This window comes from Notechis scutatus, chromosome 5 (genome assembly GCF_049901735.1).
Source record: "Notechis scutatus isolate UNSWTSFEM ecotype Mainland chromosome 5, rNotScu1.2, whole genome shotgun sequence".
Classification (NCBI taxonomy): domain Eukaryota; kingdom Metazoa; phylum Chordata; class Lepidosauria; order Squamata; family Elapidae; genus Notechis; species Notechis scutatus.
In genome coordinates this window covers 81,915,405-81,940,498 of record NC_142013.1, presented here as the reverse complement: position 1 = coordinate 81,940,498, position 25,094 = coordinate 81,915,405, and the positions used below count along the sequence as shown (strand labels likewise).

General features: G+C 35.7%; 1 protein-coding gene across 2 annotated transcripts in view; it reads left to right on the top strand.

Moving 5' to 3' along the window:
* The window catches only part of LONRF2 (LON peptidase N-terminal domain and ring finger 2), a 34,112-nt gene extending 9,682 nt beyond the window's left edge, over positions 1–24,430 (top strand). The window contains exons 1-12 of one of the 2 annotated variants that reach the window (XM_087967162.1): positions 7,705–7,726; positions 8,426–8,544; positions 9,059–9,181; positions 9,857–10,018; positions 10,780–10,999; positions 11,601–11,700; positions 12,686–12,800; positions 13,604–13,725; positions 15,597–15,755; positions 16,299–16,461; positions 19,446–19,595; positions 21,551–24,430. In XM_087967162.1, coding sequence (XP_087823288.1) covers positions 8,476–8,544; positions 9,059–9,181; positions 9,857–10,018; positions 10,780–10,999; positions 11,601–11,700; positions 12,686–12,800; positions 13,604–13,725; positions 15,597–15,755; positions 16,299–16,461; positions 19,446–19,595; positions 21,551–21,709 — 1,542 coding nt within the window. In that variant the 5' untranslated portion in view covers positions 7,705–7,726; positions 8,426–8,475 and the 3' untranslated portion in view covers positions 21,710–24,430. Of the gene's footprint in view, positions 1–7,704; positions 7,727–8,425; positions 8,545–9,058; positions 9,182–9,856; positions 10,019–10,779; positions 11,000–11,600; positions 11,701–12,685; positions 12,801–13,603; positions 13,726–15,596; positions 15,756–16,298; positions 16,462–19,445; positions 19,596–21,550 lie in introns of those variants that run through there. The other variant, XM_026666791.2, reaches the window with a different exon arrangement.
* The last annotated feature ends 664 nt before the right edge of the window (positions 24,431–25,094 follow it).

Below are 25,094 nucleotides of genomic sequence, written 5' to 3'. Positions count from 1 at the left end.
ATGTATTTACTATGAGGGAAACCACATTTTTCATCTTCTGTATTGTTAGGGCTAATATTTCAGAATTACAAAATTAAAAATTGAGGAATATTTGAAATATAATACTGTATATAAATTCTGGCTAGGAACTGCATTGCTAGTGAGTTTTTATTTCATCATCACAAACTAGTAAGAGGTTTGTGTTTTTAAGAGATAATAAGTTTCCTTCCAGGGTCAATACAAGAGGTACATAACATTATTTTAAAATTGTGGTAAAAATGGTAAGTGGTAAAAATAGATAATAGATTTTCTCAGCATTTGTTTATTTACAACTTTCTGATAATGCTCTTTAAGTCTGTTAACATGTGCAGGGAAGTCTCCCTATATAGTCATTGTCTTATAGGACATTACGCGGAAACAATTTTGCTAGTGATATATAGGTAGTCCTAAATTTATGACCTCAGTTGAGCCCACAATTTCTGTTGTTAAGTCATACATTTGTTAAGTGAAATTTGCCCCATTTTACAACCTTTCTTGCCATAGTTGTTAAGTGAATCACTGCAGTTGATAAGTGAATCTGGCTTCACCATTGATTTTGCTTGTCAAAACCTTATATGACCTTGGGACACAGCAACAGTCATAAGTATGAACCAGTTGCCAGGCATCTGAATTTTGATCACATGATCATGGGGGATCTACAAAGGTTGTAAGTGTGAAAATTTGTCATAAGTCACTTTTTTCAGTGCCATTTTAACTTTGGTTATTAAATGAACTGTTGTAAGTTGAGGACTACCTGTAATGGTAAAAACAACAAAAGTCAATTAACAACGTAGAGTATAGCAGACAATACCTCACATAAAATGGCTCTCTTAAGTCCTGACAGGACAATAGGTATGTATGGTTGTATTCTCTTAGCGTACTAATAGCATAAAGAAGTCTCAATTCTGAATCCAACCAATATCTTTTCCTCTAGATTTCCACTTTTTATTTTTTAGTAGAGAAATGGCTTGCCACTGTCTTCTTCCAGGAAATTTTTTGACTACTCTAGAGCCTAGCATTTCCTGGTCTTTATTTCCTGGTCTTTATCCCATGTTGTTTCAATAGTATCAGTACCATTTTCTTCTTAGGCTACAGTACCATGTTTCCTTCTGCTCTCCTGAATCCAGAAATTACCATTTCAGTGGCCTGATTCTTCCATGGCTCTAAGGAGGCAGTTTCCTCATTTTTCCCAAAGCTGCTGAAATCAGCTGAGTCAAACCTGTCTAGACATACTGGACATAAAATCTGCTAAATGGGGCACTTTTGAGAAGGCTACATTACTTCTGCTTTTTCTTCTCTCTTTCAAAGCATAGAGATTTAGTAGTGGGGTATCTCTGTCTACTCCAGTTACTTAATTAAATTATCTTAAGTATAAATCACCTTGCTTTACCCTTTTTTCTCAAGACAAGTCTCTGAAGTATCTTTTAGTAGGTGTCCAATTTTTTGTGGTAACTACTTCATTGTGTATATGAAGGCTTATAAATCTGAAAAGAGCATTAATGCTGAAATTTATAACCAACTCTTTCCCAGTCAGTATAAGGAAATAATTATGCGAATTGTATTCCTGTTATAGTTGAATCACACCAAAGTAGAGAAAAGAGAAGATACCTACTTCCCTGAGAATATTTCTCATTGTATTTATTAGAAATATTTTTGAGGGGGTATGTATAGGATTGCCTAGTAAATAAAACATAAGCTTTCATTGTGACTTTTGATACTCTCAATAACCTATAAACTTCTTGAGTTGTTCATATAAGGTCACCCCTCCCCATGTGTCCTTGGTTTTAAAGTCTGATTTTAACTTTTTGTTTTAACTGTAAGCCACGCAAGGTTACCCTATAATAAGATGGATGACCAATAAAATGTGTTTATTTGTTTATATTTTTCTGCCATCAGCTGTAAGTTTAAAATTATCCATTAGTAATCTTTGGTAAAGGTACTCATAGATGTGGGATAATCTAAGAAAATCTAAGAAATCTAATCTAAGAAAAGAATTATTCTTTCCCTTAAAAAAAAAACAGATAATGCAGACACAATTCTCTCCTGTAAATTATAAATACACAAGCACAACCATTCCCTTAAAAAAGGAAAGAAGACAGCATTTTGGCCCCAAAGCAGAGTGACATAATAAGCCCAGGAAACAACAGTAACAAGAAAACAACAATTAGCAAACCTTTTCATCTTTCTCTTTCTCAAATCATACCAGCAAAAAGGTTCCTTGTTTTTCTAGAAAGTAGTTTCATCAATAAATTGTGGCTGAACTTTTTACAAAGATTACCATGGCAGGGGAGATGCTCAGGTGTTGAGTTGTCAGATCCCGTAGGAGTAAGCCCAAGTCTTTCCCCCACCCCCCATGATCATTGCCCACACTGTTGGCATCTTTATTTTATTTATTTGATTTGCCAATTGTTTACAAGATAATAAGTATAAGTGTATACATAGTTGTGAATACATGAAATGGGTACATATAAGAAAAATAAAAGAAGAATAAGAGAAACAATAGGACAGGGACGGTAGGCACGTTGGTGCGCTTTATGCACGCCCCTACAGACCTCTTAGGAAAGGGGTGAGGTCAATAGTAGACAGTCTAAGGTTAAAGTTTTTGGGGTTTGGGAAGAAACTACAGAGTCGGGTAGAGTATTCCAGACATTGACCACTCTATTGCTGAAGTCGTATTTCCTGCAATCAAGTTTGGTGCGGTTAACTTTGAGTTTGTATCTATTGTGTGCTCTTGTGTTGTTATGGTTGAAGCTGAAGTATTCACTGACAGGTAGGACATTGCAATGTATGATTTTATATACCATGCTTAAATCAGACCGAAGACGGCGTAATTCAAGGTTTTCTAGTTCTAGAATTTCAAGTCTGGTGGCATAAGGTATTCTACAACGAGTAGAGGAGTGGAGAACTCTTCTTGTGAAATATTTCTGGACTTTCTCAATTGTGCTAATATCAGATACATTTGTTGTCTGTTTGCCAGGAATGCTTCTATCAGTTATTCAGTTGTCCAGAGATACCATAATTTTAAGTTTTTCTTAATTTTTTAGCATGATTGAAACCCCAGAGCTGAAAATGTATCCATGAGAAAGGAAATAGCTTTTGCTCCTTGTCATGGAGGCGGCTGTGTGTGTGTGTCTGTTTATCTCACTCTACTGTTCATTCTTGCAAACCTGGACCCAGTTTCTGCCTCACAGTTATGAGCAAAGTAGGAGGGCAATTGATTTGCAATGCAGCCCCACAATCTCTCTTTCCCCATGGAATGAACAGTGTTTTTTGTTGGGAGAGGGACAAAAAGACCATGACCAGAGAGTGAGTTGTTTGAATTCCATAATTGTGACCAAGCCAGCTCCATCTTCTTTCCCCCCCCCTTCTTTTTAATCTAAAGACTTGATTAAAATACAACCTGGAAGTTTATACTTACATAATTTTGTTTTTCTTCCTTTGTTTGCTTTTATGCACTCTATATAAATAGTGTTAGTAAGGCTTTGACAAGGTGTCCCACATAGGAATGTTGTATCCTTTGACCTAGTAATATGTCTTACCTTACTCCAAGTCACATCCTTTGGCCTAGTAAATATGTCTTATCTTACTTTGGGGTTAGATTTAATAAGCTGTTTCAGCCTTCCTGATACCTTCTAGATATGCAAATTCAGTGCGCAGCTCTTAGCCGACGTGCCTCAAGTCCTAATGCATCTGGATGGCGCTAATTTGTGGAAGACTATATTATTTGTCCACCTAGTACAAATAATTCACTTAACCACAGCAGCCAGTTTAGAATTTATTGGTTCTTCTTTTCAAACAGAGTTTAAAAATTAAACTAGCTGGCCATGACCAGGGGCATAAGAAATATATTTGAAATGAAATGGTGCATCACTTAGAAAGGAAGCAATTATCCTTTTCCTTTCCAAAAGCATCACATTTGTTTCTCTGAAATTGGTTTTTATAGTTAGAAGAAATGCAGTAGAAAGTATCATGCAGTGGGTGTCTAGTTACCTAGAGACTGTCAGTAGCTCATATTTTGTGAAGCAATTTAATTTTTTGTTATGATGACTCCTTTTCCAATCATTTTAATATATTTCCAATCATTTTAATATACCTAATTAGGGTCTTACATTGTGAGTTATTGCTAATGGGGATGTGCTGAAATATGGGGGGAGGGAACAGCCATATTTCTGTTCCCTACTTGTCCCCCCCCCCCCAAATTCTATATGTCCAGGCATGCAGTATTCTGACCACAGAGCTTTAGAAAAAGGGAGCCACTGACTCTGTATCCACCTTTTTAGTACATTGTAATTGGAATATTTACCATTGGCATACTGGAAAGAAGGAACCAGTGGGAAGGAAGGTAGCAATATTACAAGGATTTTACCTCCATTACCACCACTATCATAATTCTCTCAGATTTTAATTTCCTGATTCCATAGACCAGCCAGTCAAAAAAGGATGAACAAAAAGTCTATGTATAGCCTTCAGAGAAAGATAAGTGGCTCCAAGTCACATTAGATTCTGGGGAGCCTCTGAATAGAACCTCGTAAGATTGCCTTTTTAAATTGTGAAGTGCTCTCCAGCATTTCTATTCACAGTAACCAGGTACAAAAAATAATTATTTTACAAGAATCAAGGCTGGGAGGACATCCAAGTGAAGAGAAGAACTAAACCCAATCATCGGAATCTCAAATTAGGTCAACAGAATATGCTAGTGAGGGTTATTATGTTAATAGTAACATAGCAAAACTATCTATCGGGCAACAGACAAATTACTGTCTGGACATCCACGCTCCCAGAAATGAACATCTTAATCTAGATTTAAAATCTTAAAATCAATTTAATAATCCCACTAGATGTACCTTACTTGTGTCAATTTCTTTCATTTGCAATATATTGTTTTGTGAGTGACTTGATGGCAACTTTTGTGTAAATTTTCATTTTTGTGAAAAAAAATTGTCCAAATTTTCATCATCACTACATGAATTATATAATATCATTGCATGAATTACATAAACATAATTATAGTACAAGAATTACATAAACATCATTACATGAATTACATAAAGCAGTGGGGATGGTATATTGTAATTTATTTAATAGACATTCAAGAAGAATGGGCACCCCTTTTACACAAAAAAGCTTCACTTTGTCTGTATTACACACACTATTTCATTTTCTCAGTACAGTTAAGTCCTGTTCTTTATATAAACTAAAATAAGTTATGCATAGGAACTGTGCTTTCACAGTACTTTTACCTCAGAATTCCTTCTTTCTTGATGGTTTCTTTACTGAACTAAACTTATGATCTCTTAACTCTGACTCGAAAGTGTTTCTGAGAGATGTAGAGTTGAGACAATTAACAGTATCCAGCTCATATTTTCAATATTCAGCAAGAATGGTTGAGAACTTTGCTTCTCGTCAGTTAGACTTTTAAAAAAAAAATTTTTTTGAGCCATTGTCAACATTAATGGAAATCCAGGATATAAATATTTCTAACCATATTGGTTGAGCTGAGGTTGCATTATTGACACAATTTAATATTAATGTTCACTACGCATATTTTATTGATTTCCATTAGCATTAACAGTATGTATTATTAAACAAACTTTTAGGCATAGGCTTTAAATCAACTTTCCCCAATTTGATGCTGTTCAATTACCATCATCTTCAATCTGCCCAACCAGAGGCTAGCAGGTTGAGGAAGACTAATTTAAATTGACCTCAACTATTAAAGGCTGAAAGTAAAGATAATATGATATTTATGTCATCATCAGCTCCTGGTCAATTCAGGCACAAGCTTAGTAGTTTTCTTGGTGGTGGTGTTTGCTGTTGCTTTCATCCACAATAATTTTTATATTATTATTTTTTAATGTCCAGATATAACTCTGGGGTTCCTGGTGGTCTCCTATCCAAGATTAGTATTATTTCCCCATATGGTTTAATAGGAAGTAGTCAGATCTTGGGAAAGGTCCGCATTGGGGTATTTGGTGCGACAAAACATTACAATTGCAGGTAGGCCTTCACTTATATAACCATTTGTTTAGTGACCATTTGAAGTTACAACACTCAAAAAGTGACTTATAACTGTTCCTCTCACTTAAAACCTTCACAGTATCCCCATGATAAAAATTCGGGTATCTGACAATCAACACGTATTTACAATGGTTGCAGCCTCCTGGAGTCATGGGGTCACCATTTGCAATCTTCCCAGCTGACTTCCAACAAGCAAAGTCAGTGGGGGAAGCCATAATAATTTAAAAACCACATGATTCCCTTAACTACAATGATTCAATCATGACAAATAGGTTGTAAAATTGGATGTGACTCACTTACCCATCTTGGTTAGTAACCAAAACTCTAGTCTCAATTGTGGTTGTACCTCAAGAATTGCCTGTATGTGACAGCTTGTTTTAGCTCCACCCTGCTGATTGTGTTGCATAAGTGAGATTGTAACTACTTTGCTAGAGCATGATCTCATAATATTTGTTTAAATATCAAGCATTTAAATTAATGTTGAAAATAATGAAATTATTCCTGTCTTTTTTATATTTTTTTATATTTTTATATTAGTCATTTATCTTTTATCTCAGTAAAGAATTAACATAATGCCCACAGGTATGGGCTAGGATGAATAAACTTTGAAAGAAGCATAACATAACTGTTGGTTGGTAGATAAACTTTCTCAAATTACAAAAGTGTGTGTGTGTCCTGTCTGATTAATAAATTCCCAATGTAGCTTAACCACAAGAACATATTTCAGGTGAAGAATTTCTACTTGATTTTGTGTGTGTGTGGTATATATATTGTAGTGGTTAAAGCACTGCCTTTGATATGCAAAACCAGGATTAACATCCTGGCTGGTACTTATCTAACCAGTAAGAGTCCTTGGACAAAGTTCCCCTAATGTTTCACTTGCCTATGTCAAATGTAAAAGTGACATGAACTAGCAGAGTCATGCCAGCTTGGACTTCACCCAGATTAACAGGTTCATGTCAGATTTGGGGGAAGCAGGACAATCTGACAACAAGTGGGCTACTGGAACAAACCATATATAAAAAGATTAGAGAACCTAGAATTGATGGAATGCTACTACAACAGAAGACTTCATGAGTAAGGATATATAAATAAGGGTGGATACATGATACATGAATAGGCATGAGTTTGCTTGACTCATAACCAGACAGAAGTTATATCAGCTGTTAAGATTGAGAACTATCATTCATACAGTGCATAGATCCAGTTGTTTTCATTTTGATAAAAGATGCCAACATTTATTTTGAAAAATCCAGAATTTCTTTGATAAACAAGAACTGGACTCAATGCCTCATGAAATAAGTCACACTCTGGACTTAACTTCCTGTACTAAATGAAATGGAAATGATTTATAATTGGAGAAGGCTTTTATCACTTCTATCATGGATGTATTACTAACAGCTTAAGATGTTCTCATTCTTTTAGTTTTCTAAGTGGCTTGTGATGTCATTGATGTCATAATATGTAGGCCATTATTTGCATTGTTTTGCAGGTTAGTTAAGATCCCAGAGGGTCCTTCTTAAATGAGGGCATTACTGAATTGGAAGATGGTAAAACATAGCTGAAATGGAGAGGCTGAAAGCAGGGACGTCTGATACAAAACTCTTTCCTAGATGTAGATCATGCTTTCCTTGTATTTCAAGAACAACATACTAAGACTCCTGGATATGGCATTATTTCAGCATTCCCAGTAACAGCATCCTTGGCTTAATAATTTGTTTTTCCAGCTTCATTGTTCATTATTTTTTAAACATTTTAGATCAGTTGCTTTTAAAGACTGAAAAAAGGAAAGGCTGATTCCTGCAAGTTTGAAGTACCTCTTATGAATAATGCTGGAAACTGCTGTATGCCTGAATGTGTTGGGAAGTAATGAACTAGTTATTTTTTTTAAATGTAGTATACTAGAAAACAAGAAACTGCTTTATATTTGAAAGCAAAAAAAGCTCTTTGGAGCTACAAGGATTTGAATGTGGCATTTGTGTGCAACTTATAAAATAGCCACATATTTTCCTAGATTATGTGGCTATTTCCTCCTACAATCGCCATGGCACCCCGACAAAAAAGTCATTTGGTTTAAGAAATTGCAGGTCAATATGTATTCATGTTCTGTGCTCCAACATTCCTTTTTGGCCTTAAACCGAAAGCACCACATAACCAGATTGTATTGCACTGGTTATATTTATATTATCGTACACGTGTTATGGATTTAAATTTTGTGGGCTGTTTTTCCTCAGTCGAGTACAATTTTAGCAACATACTTTTCATATTGCACATTTGTTCATATTACTTCATTTGAAGAAATTTTTGTTACAAAAGAATGAGTGGCTAATATTTAGTTAATTACTATTTCAGAAAGTCGTCATTTACACATTTTCTTCTTGTATTCCAGCTTCTTGTAAATGTTGGTTAATAGCACAACGGGCAGAACTTTGTACAGCTATGAAGAATTATCAAAAAGCTCTTAATGACGCAGAAATACTATGTCAGAATAAACCCCATTGGCCTAAGGTACAGTATCTGTTTGTAAGTTGGCAGTTAAGAAAAAAAATCAAAATATCTCTTTGCATATAAGAAACCTGGAATTGTTTCTCATGTATAATTTAAATCTCTTCAATGAGGGTTTCTAGCTTGGTGCCTTAACCATTACACAATACTGGCTTTTTAATAGCTGCTCTCAATTCTTTAGGTATACATACCGTCTCTAAATATATGTAAGAGACATGAAATAATATTCAAAATAATTGCAGTATTACTTGTTATTCCCTTCTCTATTTTTTTAAGTGTGCAAGGCCTAGTTGTTTGACTTAGACGCATTTCCCACACTTAAACGTATCATGTGGAATTAAAATGTGCACCCATCATTGTTTCCCTTTGCACTTTTGTTTTTTATGTTCGTTTTCTGTTCTGTTTTGAAATACCATCTTGCCCGAAAGAGGTAAAGGCACTTTAGCCAATATTTCTTGAAATCACAAAGCTTAAACTCCTTATCTCCTCCCTCCCTTCTTTCTTTCTCTGCATGCAGGGTCATTATGTCAAAGCACAAGCTCTTTCTGGATTAGGAAGGATTGAAGAAGCATTGAAGGAATTTCTTTATTGTGTTGCCTTAAATCCTGAGTGGAACTCAATGAAGATGGAAGCCCAAAAGGTATAATATTATACTTTTAATCTATAAGCAAAGCATGACGCTTTTATGTACTTAGTTTTTAGCCTGTACTGCTATGTAATCTGACCCATGTAAAATAGAAGTTGTAAGTGAAGCATTAATTGTTTGATTATTCAGTTTTTTTATTCTGCTTTTTGCTCACTGGAAGCCAGTGATTGGCTAAATGAAAATCAAAGGTATTGGGTAAACAAAACATTAGGGTGATTTCTTAAAATATCAAAACAATATTTAACACAGTAGCATGAAAATTATAATTAATATAATTTATTCTAACTGGTGGCTGGTTGACTTTGAGTCAGTCACTTTTTCTCAACTCACCCCATCCCATTTATGAGTGATTCATAAAAATAATAAAGGCATGATAAAAAATAAATAAGCAAATAAAGTAGCCAGTGAATTAGATACTCATAATCTGCATCTGTCAGGCTTCAACATCATTCAACCATGAATGAACTTCCAACTAGGAAGTATCATGACATTTGAAATGATCCTACATTTAGTGGTCTTGTTTTCATTTTTCTTAGTGGGATAGAAGAGAAGATAACAGTTTGGCACATGATTGCATATGAATGCAGAATTCTGGACAAGTAAATGAAATAGGAAACAGATAATTTGTATGAGCTGAATTTTATGATATTTCTATTTTTTTTAATCTAGATAATGTGTGAGATGTTTTTTCCAGCATTTGAAAATGTTCCTGATAGTTTAACAACACCTTTTTGTAATCGGACCTCTTACACAAGATTGAAACCTGCATTTCTAAGTAGCATAAATACACAGTCTTCTAGTGAAGATGGGCCAGTAGCAGAGAGCTCAAAGGTACTTTACACATGAGTCTGTTCTTTATTCAGGGTATTATATATGGCATTATATTCAGCATTATATTCAGAAATGTACAGTTATTTATTTTGGTTTTAGTTTAGTTTGGGAAGGACATTATAGCTTCCCAAAGAAAACTGATTAATAATGGAGTAGAATGGAATGGAAACTAAAAATATTAAAATTACCAAAGTGGATGTATTATATAAAAATGATTATGATTCAATATAAGTTAAAATTTGCATATTTGGAGAGTTATTTTTAAAAGCAAACATTAGCTATGGGCAGTAGGTTCTAGTTGCAACCATGGAAGCTAGTCTGCCTTCTCCCTATATTATACATTTCTGAAATCTCATGGATGTTTGACAACATTTAAGGTTTTGGTGGGTTTTGAAGTGAGTACCTCCTCGGCCGTCATAACTCCTAATTTAAGTACATACTTGGTAACTATGCTTTATGTTGATAATTCTAAAAAACCTGTATTAAAATACAATACATCCTTTTGTGTTCAAGTAAAGTATGCAGAGAAAGCTTTACCTGAGCAGCTGATTCTAAAATATCCATATAGTCAAGTCCATATTATTTATTATTATTTGTTATATATAAATAATAGAGTTGACAGAAGCAGTCCCAGCAGAAGTCATATAACAGGTTGCCAAACTGTTAATTCTCAATCATGACTATGATCAACAAAGATATGTCTATAGAAGACACATTTTTGTCTTTATGTATTTATATATAAACAAATGTATTTATTTTAGGAGACCATGTTGAGGTTAACAAGAAATCCTTCCCAAGAGAATGATGTCTATCGCTGTATTAATTCTTCAATTTCCCATCATGATTTCTACTTTGAAGAGAACAAGAAAACATTAGGGAAAGTCCTATCCAGCCTACCCAGTGCAAACTTGAAAAGAAAATTTTCTACTGATGGGGAAGACTTACAGAATCTGGATGTCCCTAGCAAAATCCATAGAAAAGGTCTGTTGCAGTCGCTTAACTAAACTGAATAAGTTAATTTGCTCAGTATTTTGGGAAATAAAAAAAAAAATCATTTCAACAATCAGTAATAACAATATGTTATAACTTTACATTAAATGAAAATGAATATAATGTGACATTAGTTATACTTGCAATTGTAAAGAATAAAACAAGTTATAATGATTAGATAGACTAGAATATAAAAAACTGGAATTTGCAATGCAAAAATATTAATCAAATTGAACAAAATACACAAGGTGTGGTCCGGGTTGTCTTTGCTCTAAATAGCAGATTTCTTATACAAGGGAATAGTTGTGGTATTTTTTCACCATAGAATAAGATGAACCTTTCCAGTTGCATGTCTGGAATCTCTCTTTCAATTTTTCAGAACAAAAGTTGAATTGATAATTTGTACTCATTTTAATTCTTTAGAAATGCAGTGTTCAGTCCTATGTTCCTGTCTGATAATTTTAGAACTTACTAGAAATTGTTAGTTTTTGGTACATTCTCCTCTTCCTTTTTTGATATTTTGAATTATCTAATGAGGTCATTCAGAAAAGGATCATATTTATTTATTTCAAATGTTCTTTTTTATTTTAAGATGGAGATGCTACTTGTGGAAACTCAGCTTCTCTTCCCATAAAAGAGATTCCTACAAATCTCATGGATGCATCTGACTTTGAGTGTTCCCTTTGTATGAGGTATTAACAAGCTGCACAAAATGTCTTATTCCATAGGATTTAAATTTCAGCAGCACTTGCGTGTATCTTACGTCTGTGAACTTAGAAGCATAAGTAGACTGAAGCTGGATTTATCATCACACAAATGCCGTGATTTATGTTCTTATGTCAGACATCATGACATAAGTGTATAAGTCACAGTATCCATGTGACGACACATTACAGTCATATAATTTTGATACTGTAATTTTCTTACAGGCACTGTTTATCTAGCTTAATACTTAGATGGAAAACAACCAAACAATTCCATTCCAGAAAAAGCAAATGTCCATTATTTTGCACGGAAATTACATACGTGTGTGTGCATGTTTGTGTGTGTGTGTGAATCCATCAAATTACAGCAAAATAAGCTTCTGTGCTGTTCATATTTTATGTTGCTTTTGATATTGTTATTGATACTTGATTTTGATAATTATTTCTCGGTGCATTATGTTAAAAATTTTTGCTTGATGAACATTTTATAATTCTGTTAAATTGTAATGGAAGCTGCTGTAAGTACTGAACAGATACACAGTATGCTAACTTATTAAATAAGAAATGATTAATATATTTTCAGCTCATTAATTTTATAGTAAGATTTCATCATTTCTCCTCCATAATTGTGCTCAGAAACAGTTTTTGAAAGTGAATGAAAGAGTTCTATGTCATAACTTCAGAAATAAGCTCTTCTTTAGAAAGAATGGGCTAATTGTGTGGTGGATGCATGATAATACACCATACTGTATATTTCAACAGCAATTATGTACATGTGGTATTATGCAAAATCTGTGCTCTTGTGCAAAATGCTTTTAAATCAAGTTAAATCAAGTATTATTGCTGAAATAATAATAATAAACAGTGCAGAATTTAGAATTCACGACAGTTTCAATGTAAAATATTTCACACACTCGTTCAAGATATGCAGATGAATGGATATATGAAATTGTTATTTTCATGTCTTGTTCAGGTTATTCTATGAGCCTGTCACTACTCCTTGTGGACATACGTTCTGCCTCAAATGCCTTGAACGTTGTTTGGATCATAATCCTCACTGTCCGCTTTGTAAAGAAAAGCTCTCAGATGTAAGTCTTCCCCATCCATTTCCAGAAGCTGCTTAAATGAAAGGCTTGTGTTTCTTGAACCTTTAAGGGCCCATTTACCCCCTTAAACCATCTCCAAAAAGGGGAGAACTGACCTGATTTTCGGAGAGGGCTTCAGGGTGTGTTTTTTTTTCCTAAAGGGTGCAGTACAAAAGTTCAGTTACCCCATTTAATGCTTGAAAATAAAAGTTCCACATGAAAATTACAACCCTGCCAATTCTGATGTCCTGAAATGAAGAGGGAAGGAAAAAATGTGACTCACCCTAATACAGATAGGTAGTATTTAAATATGTGTGATGTTTGACTTGTCTTGCCAAACAAGAAGGAAAAAAGTAGCTTTCTTTTGCATCACCTTAATATATAACAGTATTTCTCAACCTTGGGCATTTGATGTGTGAACTTCCAATTCCCAGAATTCCCTAGCCAGCTAGAGAATTCCAGGAGTTGAAGTCTACATATCTTCAAGTGTCCAAGGATGGGAAATACTGCAATATATTTCAGAGTTATTTTCTGAAGAAGCAGTGTAGAATAATTAAATGGCCACTCTTAAGTTCTTATTATAGCCACTTAAAACCATAACCAGGAAATTGCTAATTAAGGTAGTGATTTAGTAGTTGTGGTTTTAAGTGTCTGACTGTAGTATTCTGTGCAAATTCCTGATTCCATTCTAAGGTGTTAGAACATAAAAACATATACTTTACCATTCTCTTCTCCAGGCCACTTTAATTACTAAATAGTAGAATAGCTAGAACTGAATAACGTGGAGTCTTGAATTCCCTTTATAGTTTTTGGCAAGTCGAACTTACAAAAAGACTATCCTTACTGAAGAATTAATAGTTCGCTACTTTCCAGAAGAATTATCTGAAAGGAAAAAGGTTTATGAAGAAGAAATGAAGGAATTATCAAAGTAAGTTATCTTCATTTACAAAGAGAATATTAGTAAAATTAAGTGGGTTGATTAAATAATTTGTTTATATTTTCATAATATTTATAATTCTCTGATCTTCAGACAAAAAATATTTTATTTTAGCATGCTGGTATGGTATATGTGAAAAGACATTTTTACATTAATGTGTCAGTTCTTACTTTTTCATTTTCATAGAAAGTTTGATTAGGAAACCAGCACCTTATTAACATTTGGAAACCAAGTTTTTGTTTGGCACAAACTTTGCTTAGCCTTTATGAAAAGGTAGCAGTCTTAATCCCCTTTATATAATCAATATACATGTGTGGATCATGGATATATGTGCTCTGCACATGAATTGGAACATAATCAAGTTGAAGCAAAAGTCTCTGAATGAGACTTTTACAGAAATGCCATAAGTATATTCTGACATTTGCTCCAAAAACTGGAGGACCGCATAATAAGTTTCTGTAACAGATAAAGTTATTGTTTGGACAAACAGTCCACAACCTTTCCACCTTGGTGGCCCAGCTGGAGCAGGCAGGGAGTGTGAGTGGCAGGCCCATGCGTGCATGCACAGCTCTGGTGCAAGTAGCAGGCATGCACGCATTCTTTGCTCAAATGGAGCTTTGCATGTGAGCAGAGAGCGTTTGTGTGAGTGTCCAAAGCTCCACTTGCATGAGCAGAGAGTGCTTGAGTAGAGAGTGTTTGTACTTGTGCGCAAAGCTCCAGTTGCACAAGCGGAGAGTGCTCGTGCATAAAGTTCCATTTGCACAAACGAAGTTTTGCATGTGTGTGCCCTCCACTCACACGAGTAGAGCTTCTTGTGCAAGCACAAACACTGTCCACTCAAGTGCCCTCCGCTTGTGCAAGTGGAGCTTCTCATGCGTGCTTGCCTATCACTGGTACAGCCTGGTTTTGAACCGGGGATTGGGAACCCCTGGTTTGGAGGATAAATATGCAAGATTATATGTAACTGCTGGTTATCTTGTACAAAGAAAGCCTTTTTAAAAGAATAAAATTGATAGAACCGAGTTCTTATAGGACCAGATTGTTGTTCATTTTATTGAGAATCCCATTTTGTCCCCTGTATGTATACAGTCAGATGTGTTTCTTGCTACACCTGATTTTAGTTGTGTAGTTTTTTGAAAAAATAATTATGTAACAAGCAGGCATGCTATAGAATGAAACATCAATTTTCCCACAAGCAATGATACCAGTTTTATGAGAACTGTAGCATGTTCTAAGTTTCCAATTTGCCCACTAGTCACAAAATTTTGCCAAGTTCTCTCTCTCGTGTGTGTGTGTGTGTGTGTGTGTATACATACATACATACATACATACATATATGGTATTCAGCTTTGTTCAGGTATTTTCCCACGTCATTATAGTTGTGCTTTTAAAGTTGTAGCAACGTTTCGGCAGAATCTCATCTGCCATCATCAGGCTTCTGTATGGTGTTCGTCACCTGATGATGGCAGATGAGATTCTGCTGAAACGTTGCTACAACTTTAAAAGCACAACTATAATGACGTGGGAAAATACCTGAACAAAGCTGAATACCATACATGTAAGTACCCGCGAAAACTTAAGAAAACACACACACAAACACACACACACACACACATATATGATAGCCTTTTGCCTTAAGCATGTAATGTACAGTTTGAAATATTTTAGCTGAGCATGGTCTTTGCTATGTTTAGATAGTCTTGTCTTGTATTTGTTAGTAACGAGAGATTCAGGAAAGCTGAGTGAAAACACTAATTCAATGAAGCTTATTTGATAAGTAGTTTCAAACATGGATTTCAATTATTTGTTTTAACAGATTTCGACCTGCATAACCATAAAAGTAAATCTTCCTTTTCTTGCAGTCTAAATAAAGATGTTCCCATTTTTGTATGTACCATGGCTTTCCCTACCATTCCTTGTCCTCTTCATGTCTTTGAGCCCCGTTATCGATTAATGATAAGAAGATGCATGGAAACAGGCACTAAACAATTCGGCATGTGTTTAACTGATGAACTGAAAGGGTAAGCTAAGGATTTAGAACTCCTTTATAAAATACTGCATTTCTGTGTGCAAAAATGGTAGAAGGGCTTATGTCCATCAGATATGGGAAACTGGTCTCATCAGGAAAATGGCGGCTGTTTTTTCTTGTCCAGTGTTGGGGAATATACAAGATCTAGCAGTTGGCTGATCAGTAACAATCTCAGCGTAAACTTTCTATTTGGGAGAAGTGCATAGTGTTTAGGGAAAATATCTGACCGTCTAGACAGGCTTCCCAATTTATGTAGACATTTGCTTCCCATGTTCTTCTGGTGGGGATTTAATCAGAATTGAAATCCAGCTCATTTGAGGGTTATTAGATTGGGACAGATAATCTATAGCTTTTTACAGAACTGGAACAAGCAATAATCCTGGAAGCCTTTGTACCTCCTCTTACAACATTGGGCCTAGTAATTCCTTTTTACAACTTCATTCCAAATATATTTAGACAGGCTACGGAGAATCTGTAAGGCTGCTTCCTAAAATATATTTAGAATCACAGCCTTAACATGGCTTTGTCCCTTCAGATTTGCAGATTACGGCTGCATGTTGGAGATCAGGGATGTGAAGTTTTTCCCTGATGGGCGTTCAGTTGTTGATACAGTTGGTGTTCGACGTTTTAGGGTCTTAAGCCATGGTCAGCGAGATGGATATAATACGGCAAACATTGAATATTTGGAAGACAAAAAGGTAACTTTTTAGTGTAGTGATTTTTTGTTACCTCATCTATTGAAAAAAAAGTTTTGTGAGCCATCTTCTAAATTACAGGACAGCTCATAATCTAATTTATGGCTGGCTTTTGTATATTCTGTATTTCGAAATACAGTATATTCCTGAGGAGATTTACAAGATTACTGGGCAGTTGTTCAGTTGCCCCCTTTTCCAGGGTAGGGTTTTAAATAAGGAAATGGCATTACAGAAGCATGGTCTAAAGGAAAATAGGAATATGAAAAACAGGTGTTCCATCCAAATTACTTTCTGTTTATACACTGCTCAAAAAAATAAAGGGAACACAAAAATAAGACATCCTAGATCTGAATGAATGAAATATTCTTATTAAATACTTTGTTCATAATCGTGAAAATTGGGTTACTAGCTGATTACTAGGGCTGTTTGCCAATTCATCACTTAGTGGATTGTTTTCTGTTCACAATCAATGATGAAGATTGATGTGGAAAAGTACAGAACATGGGAACTGATATTTTTTAGTACATATATAAAAACTATCTGCAGATTTTTTAATACATATGAATTATTTGAATATTTGAATCACATTTGTGAAATGGCAGTAAAATGCTAATTCTAGATTGTACCATTGTTCATCTAAAATGCCAATCCATTTAACTTCAACTTTCATGAGTAAGGGAGAGCCAGTTCATTATGTATTTCTCTTTAGAGCTGCTTTACATTACACTCTTAGAGAAACCAATCATGAAGTTGAATGTGCTGACAACACAATCACACAAAAATTATAAATGAAAATCAAATTTAGCAACCCATGGAGGTCTGGATTTGGAGTTACACTCAGAATTAACGTGGAAAAAAACATTACAGGCTGATCCAACTTTGATGTAATGTCCTTAAAACAAGTCAAAATGAGGCCCAGTAGTGTGTGTGGCCTCCACGTGTCTGTATGACCTCCCTACAACGCCTGGGCATGCTCCTGATGAGGTGGCGGATGGTCTGAGGGATCTCCTCCCACACCTGGACTAAAGCATCCCCCAACCCCTGGAGAGTCTGTGGTGCAACGTGGCATTGGTGGATGGAGTGAGATATGATGTCCCAGATGTGCTCAGTTGGATTCAGGTCTGGGGAACGGGTGGGCCAGTCCATAGCATCAATGCCTTCATCTTGCAGGAACTGCTGACACACTCCAGCCACATGAGTTCTAGCATTTTCGTGCATTAGGAGGAACCCAGGGCCAACCGCACCAGCATATGGTCTCACGAGGGGTCTGAGGATCTCATCTCGGTACCTAATGGCAGTCAGGCTACCTCTGGCAAGCACATGGAGGGCTGTGCGGCCCCCTAAAGAAATGCCATCCCACACCATTACTGACCCACTGCCAAACCGGTCATGCTGGAGGATGTTGCAGGCAGCAGAACATTCCCCACGGCGTCTCCAAACCTGTCACATTTGTCACATGTGCTCAGTGTGAACCTGCTTTCATCTGTGAAGAGCACAGGGTGCCAGTGGCGAATTTGCCAATCTTGGTGTTCTCTGGCAAGTGCCAAACGTCCTGCATGGTGTTGGGCTGTAAGCACAACCCCAAAATGTGGACGTCGGGCCCTCATACCACCCTCATGGAGTCTTTTTCTGACCGTTTGAGCAGCCACATGCACATTTGTGGCCCGCTGGAGGTCATTTTGCAGGGCTCTGGCAGTGTTCCGCCTGTCCCTCCTTGCACAAAGGCGGAGGTAGCGGTCCTGATGCTGGGTTGTTGCCCTCCTACGGCCTCCTCCACGTCTCCTGATGTACTGGCCTGTCTCCTGGTAGCGCCTCCATGCTCTGGACACTACACTGACAGACACAGCAAACCTTGCCACAGCTCACATTGATGTGTCATCCTGGATGAGCTGCACTACCTGAGCCACTTGTGTGGGTTGCAGACTCTGTCTCATGCTACCACTAGAGTGAAAGCACCGCCAGCATTCAAAAGTGACCAAACCATCAACCAGAAAGCATAGGAACTGAGAAGTGGTCTGTGGTCACCACCTGCAGAATCACTCCTTTATTGGGGATGTCTTGCTATCTGCCTATGCTTTCCACCTGTTGTCTACTCCATTTGCACAACAGCATGTGAAATTGATTGTCAGTCAGTGTTGCTACCTAAGTGGACAGTTTGATTTCACAGAAGTGTGATTGACTTGGAGTTACATTGTGTTGTTTAAGTGTTTTTATTTTTTTGAACAGTGTATATATTTTTACACAGATGGGAGATTTTTAGCAGAAAATGTTAGGAATGCCATTTTCTAATCTGCTTGCAAATTATAGCAGATCTTCTAATGTGTAGCACCAATTCTCTTCTTTAAACTGATGCAAAGGTATTAGCAAGCTCTATCAGATCACATGTTTCTTAAGCATGCTTTGGTCAGTGGCTTTTAATCCTATTTGTATGATTGGTTTCTCTAAGAGTGTAATGTAAAGCAGCTCTAAAGAGAAATACATAATGAACTGGCTCTCCCTTACTCATGAAAGTTGAAGTTAAATGGATTGGCATTTTAGATGAACAATGGTACAATCTAGAATTAGCATTTTACTGCCATTTCACAAATGTGATTCAAATATTCAAATAATTCATATGTATTAAAAAATCTGCAAATAGTTTTTATATCTGTACTAAAAAATATCAGTTCCCATGTTCTGTACTTTTCCACATCAATCTTCATCATTGATTGTGAACAGAAAACAATCCACTAAGTGATGAATTGGCAAACAGCCCTAGTAATCAGCTAGTAACCCAATTTTCACGATTATCCTATTGAATACTGAACACTCGAAGTTATCTGTGATGCTGTCTTGGAATTTTGGGCTGATTCAAAAGACAGGTGATTTTTAAAAAGTTGCCTGTTTAGGATATTTAAAAGTAACTAAACTTTTTAAAATGGTATTTGATTTTGTTATCCTGTTCATAACATGCATTTATTTAAACCCATTTTCATAACTCAAATTAGGCTGAAGGAGCAGAGTATGAAGAGCTGGTCCGCATTCACGATTCCGTTTACGATCAAGCTGTGTCCTGGTTTACTTGTCTTAAAGACAATATGAAAGCACAAATTTTAAACCATTTTGGACCAATGCCAGGGAAAGAACGTGAGCCGCAGGTAAATACGCAATGGTATATCAGTGCTAAAAATGAATGGGGTACAACAATAAATAACCACAGTGAATAATATATGCAAACAATTCACATAAAGTAAGTGCTTAAGTTAAAATCTGTGAAGCTAAAATGTTCATAAATTGTGTGAAAATACAGAGGATATGAAGTTGAAAAATGCAACTCTGAATATCTGATTTGTCCCTGTCTTTCGTCTCCTTCCCTACCATTTGTTCACTTCTGTTAACACTTCATTGTGGCATAAGCTAGTAGTTCACCTGTACCCCTGCGCCCACCTGTATCTCCAGTCTCTTCCCTGACATTCCAATATGCCTTATTCTATCAGCCTGTTCATTTACCTCCATTCTCCCAGTGCCTTGCCTTCCCTCCTTTCCTCTCTTCTCTGCTCTGATTTTGTGTGTGTGTGTGTGTGGAAATATAGGTATGTTTATAATTGTACTTAAAACTGCTATAAAGAAGATCAGAAATCACTTCTTCTTACCTATTTTCTTTCTCTTCTATTTTTCATTTACTTTTTCTATCTTACACTTTTAGCTGTGATTTCTTTCTTTTTTTCTTCCATGGTCTATATTAATTTAAATATATTAAATATATAAAATTATATTTAATATAGTTTTTCAAACTGTTAATAAAATTATATAGGTAATTAAAGACAGCCACTAGCAAGCAGTTTGCGGAGTTACCTCAAGTGGGCACCATGAATAAATCTCAAGAGTTTAACCCCTTTACAGGTCAAAATCCAATAATGAGAGTATGATAATTAAAAAAAAACAATTATTGTAAAACTCTGCTGGTAGGAATCCATAATTTGGTTTTCAAACACACGCAACTCCTGAAAATATTTTGGTGGCTATTTAAAAAATGCCCTGTTCTCGTTTACTTTTAAATTTAAAAAATTTGATCCCAGTTGCATTAATCCAATTACATTTTTGTTTTTAAGATTGTATTTTGGGCTACTGTAAGATGCCCTGTATTCCCTACTGGAACCACAGTTCCATTTCATTTTGCTCACATAGACTTGTTTTTACAGCAGCATGTAGACAAATTATATATTAACATTTTAGATTGTTTCCTTGGTTGCATTTACCTTTTCTTAGACTATGAGTCATATGCTTATGTTACAGTACATAATATAATTACTCCCTTAAAACCAATAAGGCAATTCTGCAAAAATAGTAATATAGAACTTGCTTTAATGTTGTGTTTCTTCCTCATTTGTTTCTGTAAATTTGTTGTATTTCTGTGCCCTTTAAATCCCTTTTGAAATTTTCATCATGCCCAAAATCATGGGTAAAAAATTGCTTTTGAGGTAGGGGCTGCCTATTTTTTTGCCCAAGAGTTCCAGGAGGAGAACAATTATGTGCTTTCAGATAAACAGGGTGATTGTGTTTCAGGGTTTTTAATTCCATGGGGGATTTAGTCACTTCAAGGTTGATTAATGTTTCTGAAACCTCAAGTTTTCATACTGCAAATCTGCAGGAAATTATGTTCATAATGCTTGATGGTTTGCCATTGAATTTTGGCACACATCATTCACTGGACTATGTGGGAGCCAGAAAAAGCAGTTTAGAGTTTGGTTGTCATCTGTCTTTATTCTATTGTTTTTAGGCTGGTATTTTTCTGTAATTGCGAAATATCAAGATAATGACAATAATGTTGGAGGACAGTCTTACTACATAAAATAGGAAGGAAACCTATGACTCTAGATCTTGCTGGACTGCAATTTTCTGCATTCCCCTGGCTGAAAGCAATAGATCAGCAGTATCTGGAGAGCTGTAGGTTCACTACATTGTGGGTGACCAAGAACTATTTTCAGTTTCTGCATTCTGTGAATGGCACAGAATGTTGTCTTCTTAGATTTTCTTACAGCTATCAAATGGTGTTCTATCTGCTTGAGTTATGTTACTAAAAACAGTTAATTTATTAATATTTTCTTTACAGAGTAATCCCAGTGGTCCAGCTTGGTACTGGTGGCTGTTGGCAGTATTACCACTAGAGAACAGAGCCCAATTGGCCATTCTTGCCATGACTTCACTTAAAGACCGCCTCATTGCCATTCGCCGCGTATTAATATTTGTGACCCGCAAAAGACCTAGATGACATAGTCTTATTTATGAAGATACATTGAAAACAACTAGTTTCTAATGCTAAGAAAACAGTTGGTAACTGAACAGTTCTTCCCTCTGCTCATTTAAGCATTCATTCTTCTTTGCACTTGCTGGACCCAATAGTTAATTAAGTATTCTGTGCCTCTTGTCCTGGAATAATCTGAGCCTCTTGGAAGTTATGCCACAACAGAGCGTACAGAAGTTGCAGGCATCAACTGAGTACATAATTGCCATCTACTCATAATGAGACAACGAAGTCAGAAGTACTAAAATGTCTACAAATCCCCAATTGACATTTTTATTTCTTTGTAGAAATAGACTTGAAATAGTGGATTAGAAACTGAGATTATATATTGTCAGAATTGTCCTTGTGATAGCCAGTTAAAAAGAAATTCTCAAACGTTCCTCCGGAAAAAAACATCAAAAGCAACTTTTTATCTGCAACATGTGGACAGAAATATCAGGAGTAAATAGGATTGGTAGGAAAAAAGTTCCACTTCCAAACAATATTGTCCAAAAGAGTATCTGATGAACAGCTTTGTGGCTGGTTATAGGCCAATTCCTTGTGTTTGTAATTTGCATGCTGTATGTATTGAGAAAACTGTTTAATAATATATCTAAGAAGATTGAGTCATTCTTCCTTCCCAAACCCTCCTCCCTTCAGAATGACATCAGGATTCTACAGTGAGGAGTTATCTGTGGAAAGCCTTGTAGTTGGGACATGGAACTAATAGCCTCATAATGGACTTATTTTTGTCTTAGGGAAAGCTTCTTCTGCCATTAAATACTTGAGACTGCGAAGCTCCGTGGCTGGATCATGGCCAGCATATTTAGTGTATATCTACACTGTTAATTTCAAGCTCTTCAGCGATTATCTTACTAAAGGCTGTTGAAAAATCGAATCACCATTTCAATTTTATCCTTCTAGTTTTGTCTGGAAGTAACACTTAAGTAAAAACCATCTTTACTCACAACTGCCATACCAGCCTAATAGGTTCTTCTAAGAAAACATAATTACATATACTTTTGAAAACCAAAACCTTAATATTACTTGTTATGTACCGAATACTGTTCGTGCTTGAAGTTCTTGCTGACATGAAAGGAGACACAAATGGAATCCTGTACTGCAAATTTCAATGCAAGTTTAAATCAGATGTAAATATATGTTTATTTTGATGTCTTCGTGTATGTGGTTAACTTTTTTTAAATTGTCAAATTATTGGAAATAGTTTAGCAGTTCAGTTGTAAACATGAAACAGCAAATCAGTATTGCTAATTCAAACTGCTGGGATCTCTGAATTTCCAGAAACAAACGAACAGGACATGAAAATAATATTAGTTCTGGTTTTAGAACATAGTGCAAAGACACAGCAGGCTAAAAATACCGGTTGTAAAAAAAAAATTAATCTGGCAAGAAAATAATGACATACCAAAATATTTCAAAAGTGCCTCCTTTATGAATTAGGAACAGCATGTGCTCTTTTGAAAAAAGCAGAAATTTCATATACAAAAAGTCTAATCATTAAAAAGACTGATTTTACTAAGTGCTATAATTATGTGGGATTAGAAGATTGTCTAAAAAATCTTGACCAGATAGCAGTTTCCTAAGACTGATCAACACAGCTTGAATGTACTGTACTTGCTTCTTCTTGGAATTCACCTTTTGTAGTTAAGTATTGACCTGTGACTGCTCTTTCAATTGTTAACTCTGCAACTTGCAAATGAAGCTCTAATAATTTCTGCCATAGCCTTCCTGCAAGTTCTAATTTCTTTACCAGAGTTTGTAGATTCTCTTTCAAGTATTTTTTAAAAGTATGCACCTGGTCCTGGCTGACCTTGGTTAATCTTGAATACTAAACAAAGTCAGTTCTCATTACTACTTGGATGGGAAATCATCTGGCATCTCTAAAGCTGTATGTGAGACCAGGAAATTTTTTTTAAAAAAAGCATGCCAGAAGGAGACCATGGCAAGCCACTTCAGTATCATGCCAGGAATACCACATGAATTTCTCCAGGTGGTCATCAGTCAAGCGTGATTACCTGTTTCAACATTAAAGCGAGAGAAGGAGGTTCTCACTCCGTTCTCTTTCTGTCCATTCCCTGGGTGCTATCACACTTTCCTTCAACACAGCTGTCTTCCTGTTCATTCACTAGACTAAAAGCTTCCAAGTTTTATCAAGAAAGGTTTTTCAAAAGAAACTTCAGTATTTTTATGCAGGGAACTTGGACCTCTTTCATTATTTTTCACAGTAGTTTTAGCTGTGATTGCTTGGACTGTCTCTGGCAAGATTTGGGTTCACCTCTTGGTTTTCTCTTTCCCTTTTCTAGTTTCTGTTCCTAAGATACTGTTTTGGCACTTCCCATTTTTGAGGCAGAATCCTATATACTATCCCTGAGATTCCCCTCTGAATCTTTTGGATGAGGAATTTTATGAGAGTCTTCAGCATGGTACTTTTGCGCTTTAAAATCAAAAGCCAGACTGATGAGCCTTTCAGCCATCAGAACTTGGTCACCTCGGCTGGAATATTGACATATGTATACGGTAAAAGCCAAAACTTTTATGTTCCTTCTCTTAGGCTGATCAATCTGGCAATTGACAGAGGACTGAGGATTGCAGTGTCCTCATCGTCCAAATGCTTTGCAGATTAATATTCAGAACATCATTTTATTGAGTATAATAGGGCTGCAAAGGCACCCCAGCCACTCCTGTAAAGCACACACACACACACAAACCTGAAATCCATAATAGGTCTGCTTCTAAACAATAGGTGAAGCTTAAACCATTTTAAATTATTTCACCATTCATGAAATATTTGCTACAGTGGCCTTTATCTGCTGTTTTCAAATATCCTTTTTTCCTTTCAGTTGCTAAGGGTGCTTTGGGATTCCGATAAGCTGATGATCAGCAGTTTTCTGCTCTTTGATTCATGCTGCAGTTCATTTTCAATGAAAAGGAATAAGATTTGTTCAGAAAACTGTATGCACTAGTCATACAGTGCCTTGTCTGGTATTGGGTAGCGCCTTAATTTTGCAGCACTAGAATGATTGTACTAACAAAGCACCATAAAAACAAAATCTGGCACTCATGACCAGTTTTTTAAAAATATTTAATGTAGATAAAACTTGAAACAAATATATTCATGTTTTGAAACTAGTTGAAGTGTGTATGTGGATAAGTGTAGATCATTGTACATGTGTAAATATTATTCCTTACTTTTTATACTTAGTAAAACAAAAGTCAGGTATGTGTTACAGCTATGTTTGGCACTTCGTTGCATAAAACCAAATTTTTTTTAAAAAAATTGCTGCAATGTTTTTTTTGTGTATATTTGGAATATCCATGGGAAAATGTATTTAAGTGACATTTCAAATAAATA